This window comes from Grampus griseus (genome assembly GCF_964374135.1).
Source record: "Grampus griseus genome assembly, chromosome: 17".
Classification (NCBI taxonomy): domain Eukaryota; kingdom Metazoa; phylum Chordata; class Mammalia; order Artiodactyla; family Delphinidae; genus Grampus; species Grampus griseus.
In genome coordinates this window covers 59583320-59597152 of record NC_139011.1, presented here as the reverse complement: position 1 = coordinate 59597152, position 13833 = coordinate 59583320, and the positions used below count along the sequence as shown (strand labels likewise).

Below are 13833 nucleotides of genomic sequence, written 5' to 3'. Positions count from 1 at the left end.
GCTGTGCAGCGGCAGCGGGAGAAACTCCACCCCGAGCCTCCGCCCCCAGAAGCTCCGCCCCTTCAGCTCCGGACCAATAGGCGCTCGGAATATTAGCGGGTGGGAGGCGCGGCCGGGTTGCTACAGCCCGAGCGGCGGCGGCGGCGGCGGCGGCGGCGGCGGCGGCGGCGGCGGCGGCGGCGGCGGCGGCGGCGGCGGCGGCGGCGGCGGCGGCGGCGGCGGCGGCGGCGGCGGCGGCGGCGTGCTGTTGGAGGAGTCTGGCGGAACTCGAGGCGGTGGCGCCATGGAGTCACTGGAAGGTGAGGAGGTGAAGGGATGCGGGCCGGGCGTCTGGGGGTGGGGTGGCTGGCAGGAGGGGCTGCCCTGGACCTCGGTACCGGGGAGGCCAGGGCAGGTCCGGAGAGATGGACCCCGCCGCTCCTCGGAGGCCCGGGGAACAGGCGGGCGCCCTGCAGCCCCAGCGCGGTCGAGTTAATGAGCCTCAGGCTGCCCCTCCTCAAACAGTCTTCACCTGATGCTTCCCCACCCCGGGCCTGATGCTGGTAAACGCCTGCAAATCCCTTCCTACCATTTTCTGGTCTTGCCTGACTCCCAGAGGGTCCTGTTGGTAATCACAGCCTCCGGCCAGATTTTATTTTCCTTGCAAAGTGGACTCTCCGTTAATGTCTACCGCCTCCCCACCGCCAGCCTTTGCTGGAGGCCCGTGGTGTGTCTCCAGCCTCGAGCTTCTGATACTTTTCTTGGCCACTTCCCTTGGTTTCCCTAGGTAACCGTTTTTCCATTTCTACAGCATCTTCTGTGGGAGCGATGCCAAGAGCATCTCCCAAGGAAGTGTCACTGATCAGCTTTAGAGCCGGGACAATAGATTAACCGCAGGATTTAAGGGTTTATTCACGAGGACTCTGTAAGGAAGAGCCAGCATTGATTCGTTATCTTTAGGTTTATCTTTGTGCTGTAACCACGACTCCACATTTTGCTTTGTTCCCAATTCTTTCACTTCTCTATTCTCTTTACCCATTTTTTCTTGTGTAATACAACATTCGCTTAAAAACAACAAAGGGGGGAAGAAAACCCAGCTAGTATTAGCAACAACAGTGTCAAAATTCCTTTTCAAATTGTGGTCAGTCCTTCTGATGAAGAATAAGCCTGCAGAATTGCCAGATCCTATTGTCTTGATTTAGCCTTGATTTTTTTTCCCCTCTTAATTTACATAGATTCAGGTGGAATTAATAAACAGAGGCACTGAGTCCTGTGTATTGTTGCACGCTAGAGAGTAAATTGTTTCAGGTTGTGTTATGAAAGGAAAAGTAATAACTGATGACTGTTTACAGTGACCTAGGGTCACCAAAAAACAAATGCAATAATGAGTGTGATAGTATTTCATGCTTTTGCTCCTAGGCGAAGCTCTCATAGTAAACACCTTGAGGATGATAGATAATCAAGAATTCTGATGATTTTTCCACTTGTGAGCTGCTGCAGTATACTACGACAAATGAAGTTCTTGTTCTTTGCTTGTTTAATTTTAGGCAGATCACTCAAGTTTCCATGAAATAGGAATTGTAATGAAAGTATTCCTTACTCAAGATACTTTTGTTTAGAGAACTCCTGGAGGCAGCTTTTATTTTTTTTAAATAAATTTTCAAATGTGGTATTATAGCATAGTGGGTAGGATCATGGGTCCTGGAATTCTCATGAAATTATCATAATATACATAAAGTACTTTAGAATAGTTGTTTTTCTGCAGATTTCTATTATTTTATTCAACATTTATAATTGAGGCAAAGATCTTCATCTGATTTTTCATTTATGTGTTCTAAGCATCTAAAACAGTGTCTGACACAAAGTAGGTATTCAGTAAATATTTCTTGTTAGATAAATGACTTTATCTATGAGAGGCTCTGGGGATGCAGAAAAAAATAAAAATTCAAAGCCCTGTTCTCATGGAGCCTGCGTTTTAGGGAATCTCATATTTTAGCAGTGCTAAGACATTACTATTGAAATCTTACCAAGGATGCTTTTAAAATATAATGAAAACGTATTATAATACTCAATTACATGGGTGGAGGAAAACATGAATTCTGGTGTAATATGGTATGTTATCGTGGGCGTGTTTTAGGGGGCCAGCTTGTGATGTTTCATGTTAAACGGTACTTGTTCTTTACTCATTTTTTTTTTAAACAAAGTAAGTTGCTGTCATTAACTATGATGTGTTTAATTGTAATGAATTAGGTTAAAATATATGAAATTATTCTTGTAGGCCAAAACAGTTGAATATTGGTAACTTCAAATAGTAATGAAATAAAATTTTTTATTTTAATAAAATAAAAGCTCTAAGAGTCTTTTGTTGAAGTTAGTGCCTTTCTTTTACTCCTTTTTTAAAATTAGTCCTTGTTAGGTCATACTTTATAAAGATGAACTTTGAGTCTCAGGGTTACCATTCATTCATTCATTCATCTATGCCTTCGTTTAATAAACAGTGATACATTGGTACAGTGATAGTTAAGATAGTTCTTCCCTATTGGAAATTAAAACCTAGCACTTTGAAGGTGTCTAATGAACATTATATTACAGTAGAAAATCTTTAAGAGTTTGCTTAATATATATCATAGTAGTTGAGCAAATATTGTACTGCTTGGCATTAGACCCATGTTTTTAGTTGAAGCTAGTTAGCAGACTAATCTTGATTGTAAAACCAGAAAATATACGGACCCCTGAAAAATTTTATTGAAGATTATCATACTCTTTATTTTTAAAATAACTTGCATGTAGATCATATATCGCTTACATTATTTTTGGTCTTTCTGGGACTTTTATATTTCCTGGATTGTCAGGAGTTGAGCTGTTAGGTTGAACACTGTATTTCAAAATAAAATATTAAATTATTGCTCATGATTTTGTATACTCTGTATCTGAGCACTTCTGCATTGTGTGTGCAATTAGAGTAAAGCCTTTAATTCCTTTTCACCTAAAGCTCGTGCCCTTTAGGTATGTCTAAAGGCAATAGACGTATTTCTAGATTTGGGAGAGTTCAGTCTCTCATAAGCTTTTCATCTGTAAAATGGAGAGATGAAACACCCTAAGCAGATTTTATCCATATTATTTTCATTCCTTTCATAATATCTTAATAAGCAGTTATTAACAAATATGACAGAGATCAAGCTGCCTATTCCTCTTCTGGACTGCTAAAATTAGTAGATCTTAGTGTACTGCCCTCTAAAACTTGATTAGAAGTCTGATTGCTCTTTTCTAATGTAGCTCTTGATGTAGTTGAAGACAGCCATGCTGTCCCATTAGGGTTTTTTGTTTTGTTTTTCCCTAATCTAAGCATGGTTTAACTGAATAATTCTTCATCTTTATTAATTTATCTAGATTCATTTTTTGTGTGTGTGCTGAATCTGATGCTAGGTTATTTTAATAGTCAACATATTGGACAGGTCTGTGTTTGGATTCTTGCTTTGTTTTGTTTTGTTCTGAGCTCTGTGATTTGGTTAATCTGAACCTCAGTTTCCTCAGCTATAAAAAATGGAGCTACTAAATACCAATCTACCTGAACTATATTAAGAATTTAATGATGAAAACATGTATAAAGCATTTGGCAAGCCGCCTAGTACATAGGAGGCCCCCTCCTGTACTTGTTTGTTGGATGGATAAAATCACAGGACATGTGTTAGGACCTTGAGAGTGGTTCAGTATAGGTAAAACATAGCAGGCTTGGAAGGGACTGTGGGCAATCTCACTAGATAATTATGGCAGCAGGATAGATTGGGGAAGGGAGAGGCTGGAAATACATATATGTGATAAAGATTTGAAGTAAGGCAAAAGTAGCAGAAATTAAAAGGGGTATAGATTTAGAAGATATTTCTGAGATGGAAAGATGAAATAGAACTGCTCGAAGTGAGAGGGAAAAGGAATCAAAGATAAAGCAGCTTTCTAGCTTGGACTTAAGAGTTAACATTAAGATCTTTAACCAAGAGAAAGACAAATTTGGAAGATGAGGTAATGATTTTGGCTTTAGAAGTGTTGTGTTTGTATGGTACTTGGGGCATATCTGGTGGAAAAATTTTATAGCTACTTGTAAATATCTATCTGGAGTTTTTAGTTTAGTAGTCATCAGCATATAAGTGACAGCAAGTGGATGTGTTTGCCCAGGAAAGCTATATTTAACAAAACAAAGAAAATTGTGAGGGACTGATGCTTTAGGGTTGAGCAAGAAAGGAAGTTGGAGTGGGGAACGGTCTTTACAAAGGTTTAAAATTGTCAAGAAAGGGAATTGGGGGAGAACAAATATTTACTGAGTAATGAATATGCTAGAAAAAGCCTATAGCACCTGGTATTCCTGGAGATCTAAGTAGTAACTAGGTCAAACTCTGCTTAGTTGTGAAATATGAAAAACTTGGGCTTAGGAGAGAGAAATACCATTGAAGCCAAGAGAGAAAGGACTTTAAAGGCAGAAGGGATTGATCAGCAGAGCCTCATGATGTAGAAAGGTCCAGTAAGGTGACGATTCAAAAGAGCGCTTTCAGTTTGACAATTAATAGGTTAACAGTGATCAGTTGCCTCTGTTTCTTAAGGTCTTTAATGCCTCTTTTTTTTTTAACAGTGAGTCTAAATTACTTTGTTTTCAAATTTCTTCAAACATGAAGGAATTTGAGTCTATGCATTGTTCCCTGAATATAAACTCAGTTGGTTTAATATAAAGTGTTAAATGTGAAGTATTCTCGTTTCCATGCTTTCTAGATAGTATGTAATTTCAGTTTAAAATTTCTCTCTGATTCAGAGGTTATTTATGAGAGTGTTCCTTAACTTCCAAAATGTTAAGATTTTTTTTTTTGTTAAGATGTTTTTAGTCATTAGTTTTTATTTACTTTTAATTTTGTGTGTTCTATGAGTAGTCTACCTTTCAAAAAGTTTTAAAAAGTTTTCTTTGTGGTCAAATACACCATCAATTTCTCCATGTTTTATAGTCATACAGAAATGCACACTCTGAATTGGTAGGAAACAAAGTACATATAATTTTTTAAAATAAATTTATTTATTTATTTTATTGTTGGCTGTTTTGGGTCTTCGTTGCTGCTCGCGGGCTTTCTCTAGTTGTGGTGAGCAGAGGCTACTCTTCGTTGTGGTGCGTGGGCTTCTCATCTCGTTGCAGAGCACGGGCTCTAGGTGCGCAGGCTTCAGTAGTTGTGGCTCGTGGGCTCTAGAGCACATAATGCCTCCTTATTAAAGAAGCTTTCAGTGATCTTACCCACTTCTCAAACACACACATAACAAAATATATAAAATGTCAGGTAGTGAAAAAAAGTGATTTTTTTTTTCCCCAAAGAATAGAAACTCCATAAGATCAGGATCTTTGTTTTTTTATCACTGTTTGCCTAACTCCTAGAACAGTTCCTGTCTCATGCTAGATGCTCCATAAATACTTGTTGAATCAACAAATGGGTCTATTTTAATATAGTGTTTAATCCTGTTAAAGCTTGCCTGCAGTTCAGATAGGGGGAGAATGAGAGGTAGAGAGGAGCTAGTCAGTAAATGTAAGCCAGTGTTTCAAAAAATATGATACTTAGGGCATCAGTCCTAAATACCTTTTAGGGGCAGAAAGAATTTCTGTTGGGGAAATAACAGCATACTAAATCTTTCTCTGTCTTTTTTTTTTAAGACTGAGGAAGTTCTGTTCTAAGAAAACCTGTTTGTTTAATTTAGCATTTTCCAAACATTTGACCATGAGCAAAGGATTTAAGGGTGCTTGGTAGAAGTAGTGGACATGACTAGTCAGGTTCAGACTGGATAGGAAGGGAAGTGCAGTCAAGAATGGGTTATCAAGAAAATGCAAGTCACTCTGAGATCAAGAAAGTGATTTAGAGGTAGATGGTAGAAGCCTGTGGTTCCGGAGGGAGCTTGTGTATTTTAAGAGTCCAGAGGTGGATCATTCTAAGTTGTTTTAGCAGTGGTTGTTTTATGCTGAACTGGAGTGCAGGCCACTGAAGTGGAGTGGAGGGTGAAGGATGTGTGCTGAGTAGGTTAAGCATGAATGTTGAAACGTTGAAATCTAGGATGAGCTGAAAAGGAATATCTTGTGAGATATTAGAGATTGCTGACCTGGAAGTAATTCGGTTTTAAAAAAGGATTGTAGGAAGAAAGTAGTAAAACAGGTGCTGTGTACTTCAAAAGAGAGGTTTGTTGAGTTTTAAAGGTTGGTTTCAGATAAGCAGTGACCAGTGGTGAAGGAATAGACATGAAACACAGAGCCCAGAATTGTTCTTGATTTCCAAGATTTTTCTTTTGGAAATGTTCTCTACTATTTCTTAAATATATACATTTTTAGAATGTCATAACTATTTTAGATAAGAGCAAATTTTTCACATCACCTGTATAATAGTATTATATAAAGATACCATTTTGTCTTATTATCGTGCAGATTTTGAAATTACTCAATACAGTAACTCATAACAGAATCAACAGTATGTACAGGATAAATTTTGTAAGGAGAGGTTGGCTTCTTTAAAGTTTTAGAATATTAAATACTTATTCACTTGGTTCTGTCTATCAGTTTGAATGCTTCTTTCAGCAGTGAATATCATCTCTCTCTACTGTATTTATATAAGCCGCACAATTCTCTAGCATTCGCCACTCAGGAGAAAGTAGTGGAGTTTGCCTGTATGCCCTGGAGAGTAGTATTTTTTATTTCATTGGTTGTGAAACATTTTTATATATAACATCTCAGTTGATCCTTTTAAATTTTCAGGTAGATTGAGCGGACGTTATCTTCATTTAACAGATGTTAAACTTCAGGTTACCTATATGATTAGTCATACATTTTCTTGTAGTTCATATAGTGAAAACTTTTCCAACAAGGAGAGAGACATCATGTTCTTTGCTATAGGTCCTCGCAGATTCTCAGTTCTATATATAGACAAGTGGAAGTGATTTCCTCAGCATCCTGCACACTACCTGAAACATTCATTCTACTGTCCACAATTGGTCAATTGGTTTAATCATTCTTATGTGTGACCAACTTTTTTTTTTTAATATAACATCAGTAAGGGAGGTGTCTTATCATCATTTACTTTTCTTATTAATGTGGTCTTAAGGTAGATTTTATTAAATAAGTATGCTATATTTATTATGGCATAATAGAGGTAGAAGCGGGCCACATAGTTCATTTAATCTAACTTTCTTATTTTATGCAAGAGGAATGTGAACCTTAGGTTAAATATCTTGCCCAGCAAGTCATAGCTCTAAGTGACAGAGCTGGGACGTGAACTTAGATAGTATGAGACAAATTCCAGTGCCTTTTCTACTACACTCTCCTGTCTTTTAATGAATGCCATTAGAACAAAATGTGGTGGTGTGACTCTAAACCCTAAGCTGCTTATCATTACCTGTCGGTAGAAGTTCTTTTCAGGGGATGTTGATACCAACACACATGATATATTTTGTGGATTATAGGGCTATACTCTATAAGAGGAAACTGTAAATTTATTTATTTATTTTATTTTGAATAAAGTAATAACTTAAAAATTTTTTTTTGTGATAATTGTTTTTAAATGTTTTCTCTTTAATGCTGTTTTCTCTTTTTTATGCCTTGTAGTGATAATAATTTTCTTTTCCTTTAAAGACAGTCTGAACATGTTTGATGACTTGTAGGAATTAATCCCAGGAGTTGGATTTTATTTTATGTTAGTATTCTAGTTGCTGTTATATTAAGTTTTAAGCTTTTGTATTAAAAAAAAAAGGAAGATGATTTGGCTCTTAGATATAGTGAAGAAGTAAATCATGTAGACTGTTGGCTTTATGAAGCAAAGATTGTGTGACTCCACCCTTGTGTCACTGTTACTTGGTACATGCTTGGCAAGTATTGATAGTAGGTACTCAAGTAGACACTCACATTATTTCCATGTGTTGAACTGATTTTTCTCAATAGTTAATTTTTTATAAGATTTTGCTTTGTTTTCTATTTAACAAGGAAATACTGAAATATACTTTTAAGCAAGTAACATAGTGGTACTTTTCAACATTTTATATGGATACATTTTTAAATTATTGTTTGGAATTTAAAGGAAGACATGAAAACTAAATAGGCAAGCCTAATAGATTATGCAGTATGTGGTATCACTTTGACAGTCGTTATGAAGACATTCTAGTCTTCATATACCTAATGGATTCCATCCAGCAACTGCTTCAACTTTTTGGATAGTTAATGGAATTAAGTGATCCAGATAAATGAAGCTGCTTTGCTCTCCCTCCCTAAATAACCTCGTCTTTGCCATTGGAAAACACAAATCAGGCAAATCTTAGTTTTGCTTTTGTAGTGTTCACAGCTTACCCGCCACCATACAGACTTTGGCCTCCATCTATCTACCACTGAAATAGTGCAGTAGAGTACTTGGAGAATGAGAGAACAAAACAATTCTTCTGTTACTGTTTGATTGCGTTCCCACCAATGTCTTTTTTGATTCTCCTGATAAGTTTTCTGTGGACTCACTAAATGCCTTGGAACAACACATTACATGAAGTCCATAATCGTACTTTTTTCATGAGTTTGTTACTTCTGAAAGAAAATGTTTTTTTACTTTCATATGATAAAAGAATTTTAACAGAAATTCAGCAGAAGATATAAGGATATCATTTTTGTCGTTTTTATGAAAATTACAGGTATGGAAATAAATTTAGGTGTGATGTTTGGCTGGATAATAAAATGACAAATTGACTTAGTTATGTAGGATTCCCAAAGAATGTAGTTTGTGTGTGTGTACATGTGATGAAATTTGTTCAGTGCAAGTACATGATAGATGCATTAACTTCTGATTTTGTAAAAGTTGCAGCTACTTCTTCCTTATTTAATCAGTTGTGCCGATAAGGTCAGATTATCTCAATTTGTTGGTCCAGTGAATCTTAACATAATATTATATGTATAAATTAATGAACAATTCACATAATGCGTAGTAACTAGGTGATCTTTTACTTAAAACCTAATATTTCTGTTGTCGGGGAGGACAACATTCTTTTTATTCTAGACTCCATAATCATATCAGGAAGCCACCTCACTGATCTCCAGGGTTATTTCTTACTTTTTTTTTTTTTTTAGTTTAAAAAAATGTTGTATTGTGGAAAAATAGACATAAAATTTACCATTTTAACCATTTTTAAGTGTACAATTCAGTGGTATTTAGTATATTCACATTGTTGTGCAAATATCACTATCCATCCTCAGAACGTTTTCATCATCCCAAATTGTAGCACCTGGTTTTTTTGTTTGCTTTTTTTTTTTTTTAAACATCTTTATTGGAGTATAATTGCTTTACAATGCTGTGTTAGTTTCTGCTTTATAACAAAGTGAATCAGTTATACATATACACATGTTCCCATATCTCTTCCCTCTTGCATCTCCCTCCCTCCCACCCTCCCTATCCCACCCATCTAGCTGGTCACAAAGCACCGAGCTGATCTCCCTGTGCTGTGCGGCTGCTTCCCACTAGCTATCTACCTTACGTTTGGTAGTGTATATATGTCCATGCCTCTCTCTCGCTTTGTCACAGCTTACCCTTCCCCCTCCCCATATCCTCAAGTCCATTCTGTAGTAGGTCTGTGTCTTTATTCCTCTCTTACCCCTAGGTTCTTCATGACATTTTTTTTCCCCTTAAATTCCATATATATGTGTTAGCATACGGTATTTGTCTTTCTCTTTCTGACTTACTTCACTCTGTATGACAGACTCTAGGTCTAACCACCTCATTACAAATAGCTCAATTTCATTACTTTTTATGGCTGAATAATATTCCATTGTATATATGTGCCACATCTTCTTTATCCATTCATCCGATGATGGACACTTAGGTTGTTTCCATCTCCAGGCTATTGTAAATAGAGCTGCAATGAACATTTTGGTACATGACTCTTTTTGAAGTATGGTTTTCTCAGAGTATATGCCCAGTAGTGGGATTGCTGGGTCATATGGTAGTTCTATTTGTAGTTTTTTAAGAAACCTCCATACTGTTCTCCATAGTGGCTGAACCAATTCACATTGCCACCAGCAGTGCAAGAGTGTTCGCTTTTCTCCACACCCTTTCCAGCATTTATTGTTTCTAGATTTTTTGATGATGGCCATTCTGACTGGTGTGAGATGATATCTCATTGTAGTTTTGATTTGCATTTCTCTAATGATTAATGATGTTGAGCATTCTTTCATGTGTTTGTTGGCAGTCTGTATATCTTCTTTGGAGAAATCTCTATTTAGGTCTTCTGCCCATTTCTGGATTGGGTTGTTTGTTTTTTTTGTTATTGAGCTGCATGAGCTGCTTATAAATTTTGGAGATTAATCCTTTGTCACTTGCTTCATTTGCAAATATTTTCTCCTACTCTGAGGGTTGTCTTTTGGTCTTGTTTATGGTTTCCTTTGCTGTGTAAAAGCTTTGAAGTTTCATTAGGTCCCATTTGTTTATTTTTGTTTTTATTTCCATTTCTCTAGGAGGTGAGTCAAAAGGATCTTGCTGTGATTTATGTCATAGAGTGTTCTGCCTATGTTTTCCTCTAAGAGTTTGATAGTTTCTGGCCTTACATTTAGGTCTTTAATCCATTTTGAGTTTATTTTTGTGTATGGTGTTAGGGAGTGATCTAATCTCATACTTTTACATGTACCTATCCAGGTTTCCCAGCACCACTTATTGAAGACGCTGTCCTTTCTCCACTGTACATTCCTGCCTCCTTTATCAAAGATAAATTGACCATATGTGCGTGGGTTTATCTCTGGGCTTTCTATCCTGTTCCATTGATCTATATTTCTGTTTTTGTGCCAGTACCATACTGTCTTGATTACTGTAGCTTTGTAGTATCGTCTGAAGTCAGGGAGCCTGATTCCTACAGCTCTGTTTTTCGTTCTCAAGATTGCTTTGGCTATTCGAGGTCTTTTGTGTTTCCATGCAAATTGTAAAATTTTTTGTTCTAGTTCTGTGAAAAATGCCAGTGGTAGTTTGATAGGGATTGCATTTAATCTGTAGATTGCTTTGGGTAGTAGAGTCATTTTCACAATGTTGATTCTTCCAATCCAAGAACATGGTATATCTCTCCATCTATTTGTATCATCTTTAATTTCTTTCATCAGTGTCTTGTAATTTTCTGCATACAGGTCTTTTGTCTCCTTAGGTAGGTTTATTCCTAGATATTTTATTCTTTTTGTTGCAATGGTAAATAGGAGTGTTTTCTTGATTTCACTTTCACATTTTTCATCATTAGTGTATAGGAATGCCAGAGATTTCTGTGCATTAATTTTGTATCCTGCTACTTTACCAAATTCATTGATTAGCTCTAGTAGTTTTCTGGTAGCATCTTTAGGATTCTCTATGTATAGTATCATGTCATCTGCAAACAGTAGCACCTGTTTTTATCTTATTTTTTTCTTCCAGTTTTATATATATAATTGACATAGAGCACTGTGTAAGGTTTACAGCATACTGATTTGATTTATATACATCATGAAATGATTACCACAATAAATTTAGTGAATATCCATCATCTTATACAGATACAAAATAAAAGGAAAAAAACCATTGTTTTCCTTGCGATGAGAAGCTCCTAGGATCCAGTCTCTTAACTTTATATACAACATAGAACAGTGTTAATTATGTTATCATATTGTACATTACATCTCTAGTACTCGTTTATCTCATTAGTGGAAATTTGTACCTTTTGATGATGTTCGTCCAGTTTCCCATCCTCCCCCCCGCCCACCCCGTGTAGCCACAAATCTGATCTCTTTTTCTATGAGTTTGTTTAGGAAGTATATTTGACTACAAAACTATTTTTGTTCCTGGTACACAATTTAGCAATTTGATGCTTCTCTACATTTCAAAGTGATCCCCATGATAAATCTAGTTATCATCTGTCACCATGCAAAGATATTACATTATTATTGACTATTTTCCACACTGTACTTTTCATACCTGTGACTCATTTATTTTGTAACTGGAAGTTTGTTTGTCTTAATCTCCCTCACCTATTTCCTCCCCACCCCACCAACCCCTCTCCCTTGGCAACTACCTGTTTGTTCTTTGTGTCTATGACTGTGTTTCTGTTTTAAGTTTGTTCATTTGTTTTTTAAATTCCACATATAAGTGAAATTATACAGTATTTGTCTTTCTCTGTCTTACTTCACATAGCATAATACCCTCTAGTTCCATCCATTTTGTCACAAATGATAAGATTTCATTTTTTAGGGCTGAGTAGTATTCGTGTGTGTGTGTGTGTGTGTGTGCGTGTGCACGCACGTGTGTCATTTTCTTTATCCATTCCTCTCTGGATGAGCACTGATTCAGTCAATGCTCATATATTTTTCTAGGAATTTGTCCATATCTTCTAACTTGTCCATTTTATTGGCGTATAATTGTTCATGGTAATCTCTTATGATCCTTTGTATTTGCATGGTATTAAGTGTAACTTCACTTCCATTTCTGATTTTTTTTTAATTTGAGCCCTCTCTCTTTTTTTCTTGATGAGTTTAGCTGAAGTTTTATCAATTTTGTTTAGCTTTTCAAGGAACCAGCTCTTACTTTAATTGACATTTTCTATTATTTTTAGTCTCTATTTTATTTATTTCTGCTGTATTCTTTATGATTTCTTCTACTAAGTTTGGGTTTTGTTTGTTCTTCTTTCTCTAGTTCCTTTAGGTATAAGGATAGGTTGTTTATTTGAGATTTTTCCTGTTTCCTGAGGTAGGTTTGTATTGCTATAAACTTCCCTCTTAGAACTGCTTTTGCTGAAACCTATAGACTTTGGATCATTGAAGTTTTCATTTTCATTTGTCTCCAGTTATGTTTTTGATTTCTTCTTTGATTTCTTCAGTGACCCATTGGTTGTTTAGTTCCACATGTTTATGGGGTTTTTTGCAGTTTTTTTTTCCTTGTAGTTGATTTCTGGTGTCATAGCATGTGCCTGAAAAGTTTCTTGATATGATTTCAGTCTTCTCAAATTCACTGAGACTTGTTTTATGGCCTACCATGTGATCTATACTGGAGAATGTTCCATGTGCACTTGAAAAGAATGTGTATTCTGATGCTTTTGGATGGAATATTCTATATTTATTAAGACCATCTGGTCTAATGTGTTGTTTAAGGCTAGTGTTTCCGTATTGATTTTCTCTCTGGATGATCTGTTCATTGATGTAAGTGGGGTGTTAAAGCCCCCTACTGTTATTGTGTTGCTGTCCATTTCTCCCTTTTTGTTTGTTAATATTTGCTTTATGTCTTTAGGTGCATCTATGTTGAGTGCATATATATTTACGATTGTTATAGCTTTTTCTTGGATTGATCCCTTTATTATTAGGTAAAGTCCTACTTTGTCTCTTGTTACAGTCATTGTTTTAAAGTCTACTTTGTCTGATATAAGTATTGCTATCTCGGTTTCTTTTAAATTTCCGTTTGCATGGAATACCTTTGTCCATTCCCTCACTTTCAGTCTGTGTATTCCTTTAGATCTGGACTGAATCTCTTGATTAGCATATATACAAGTCCTGTTTTTGTATCCATTGAGCCACCCTATGTCTTTTGATTGGAGCACTCTGTGTCCATATACATTTTAAGTGTAATTGTTGATAGGTATGTACTTATTGCCATTTTGTTAATTGTTTTCAGGTTTAGTTTGTAGTTTTGTTGTTGTTGTTATTCTTTCTTATTTTGCTCTCATTCCTTGTGATTTGATGACTGTCTTTAATACTATGTTTAGATTTCTTTCAGTGTTTTGTGTTTGTATCTGTTACAGATTTTTAGTTTGGTTACCAGAGGTTTATATATAGCAATCAATATATATGTGATTATTTTAAGTTGATGTGATGTCCTCTTAAGT

The 13833-nt window shown here is 36.3% G+C and overlaps 1 protein-coding gene across 1 annotated transcript in view; it reads left to right on the top strand.

Annotated features, from left to right (window-relative positions):
* Positions 1-214: 214 nt before the first annotated feature.
* The window catches only part of ZC2HC1A (zinc finger C2HC-type containing 1A), a 60681-nt gene continuing 47062 nt past the window's right edge, over positions 215-13833 (top strand). Inside the window, exon 1 of the mRNA XM_082675282.1 lies at positions 215-299. Within this exon, the coding sequence (XP_082531408.1) occupies positions 284-299 (16 nt within the window). The 5' untranslated portion in view covers positions 215-283. The remainder of the gene's footprint in view (positions 300-13833) is intronic.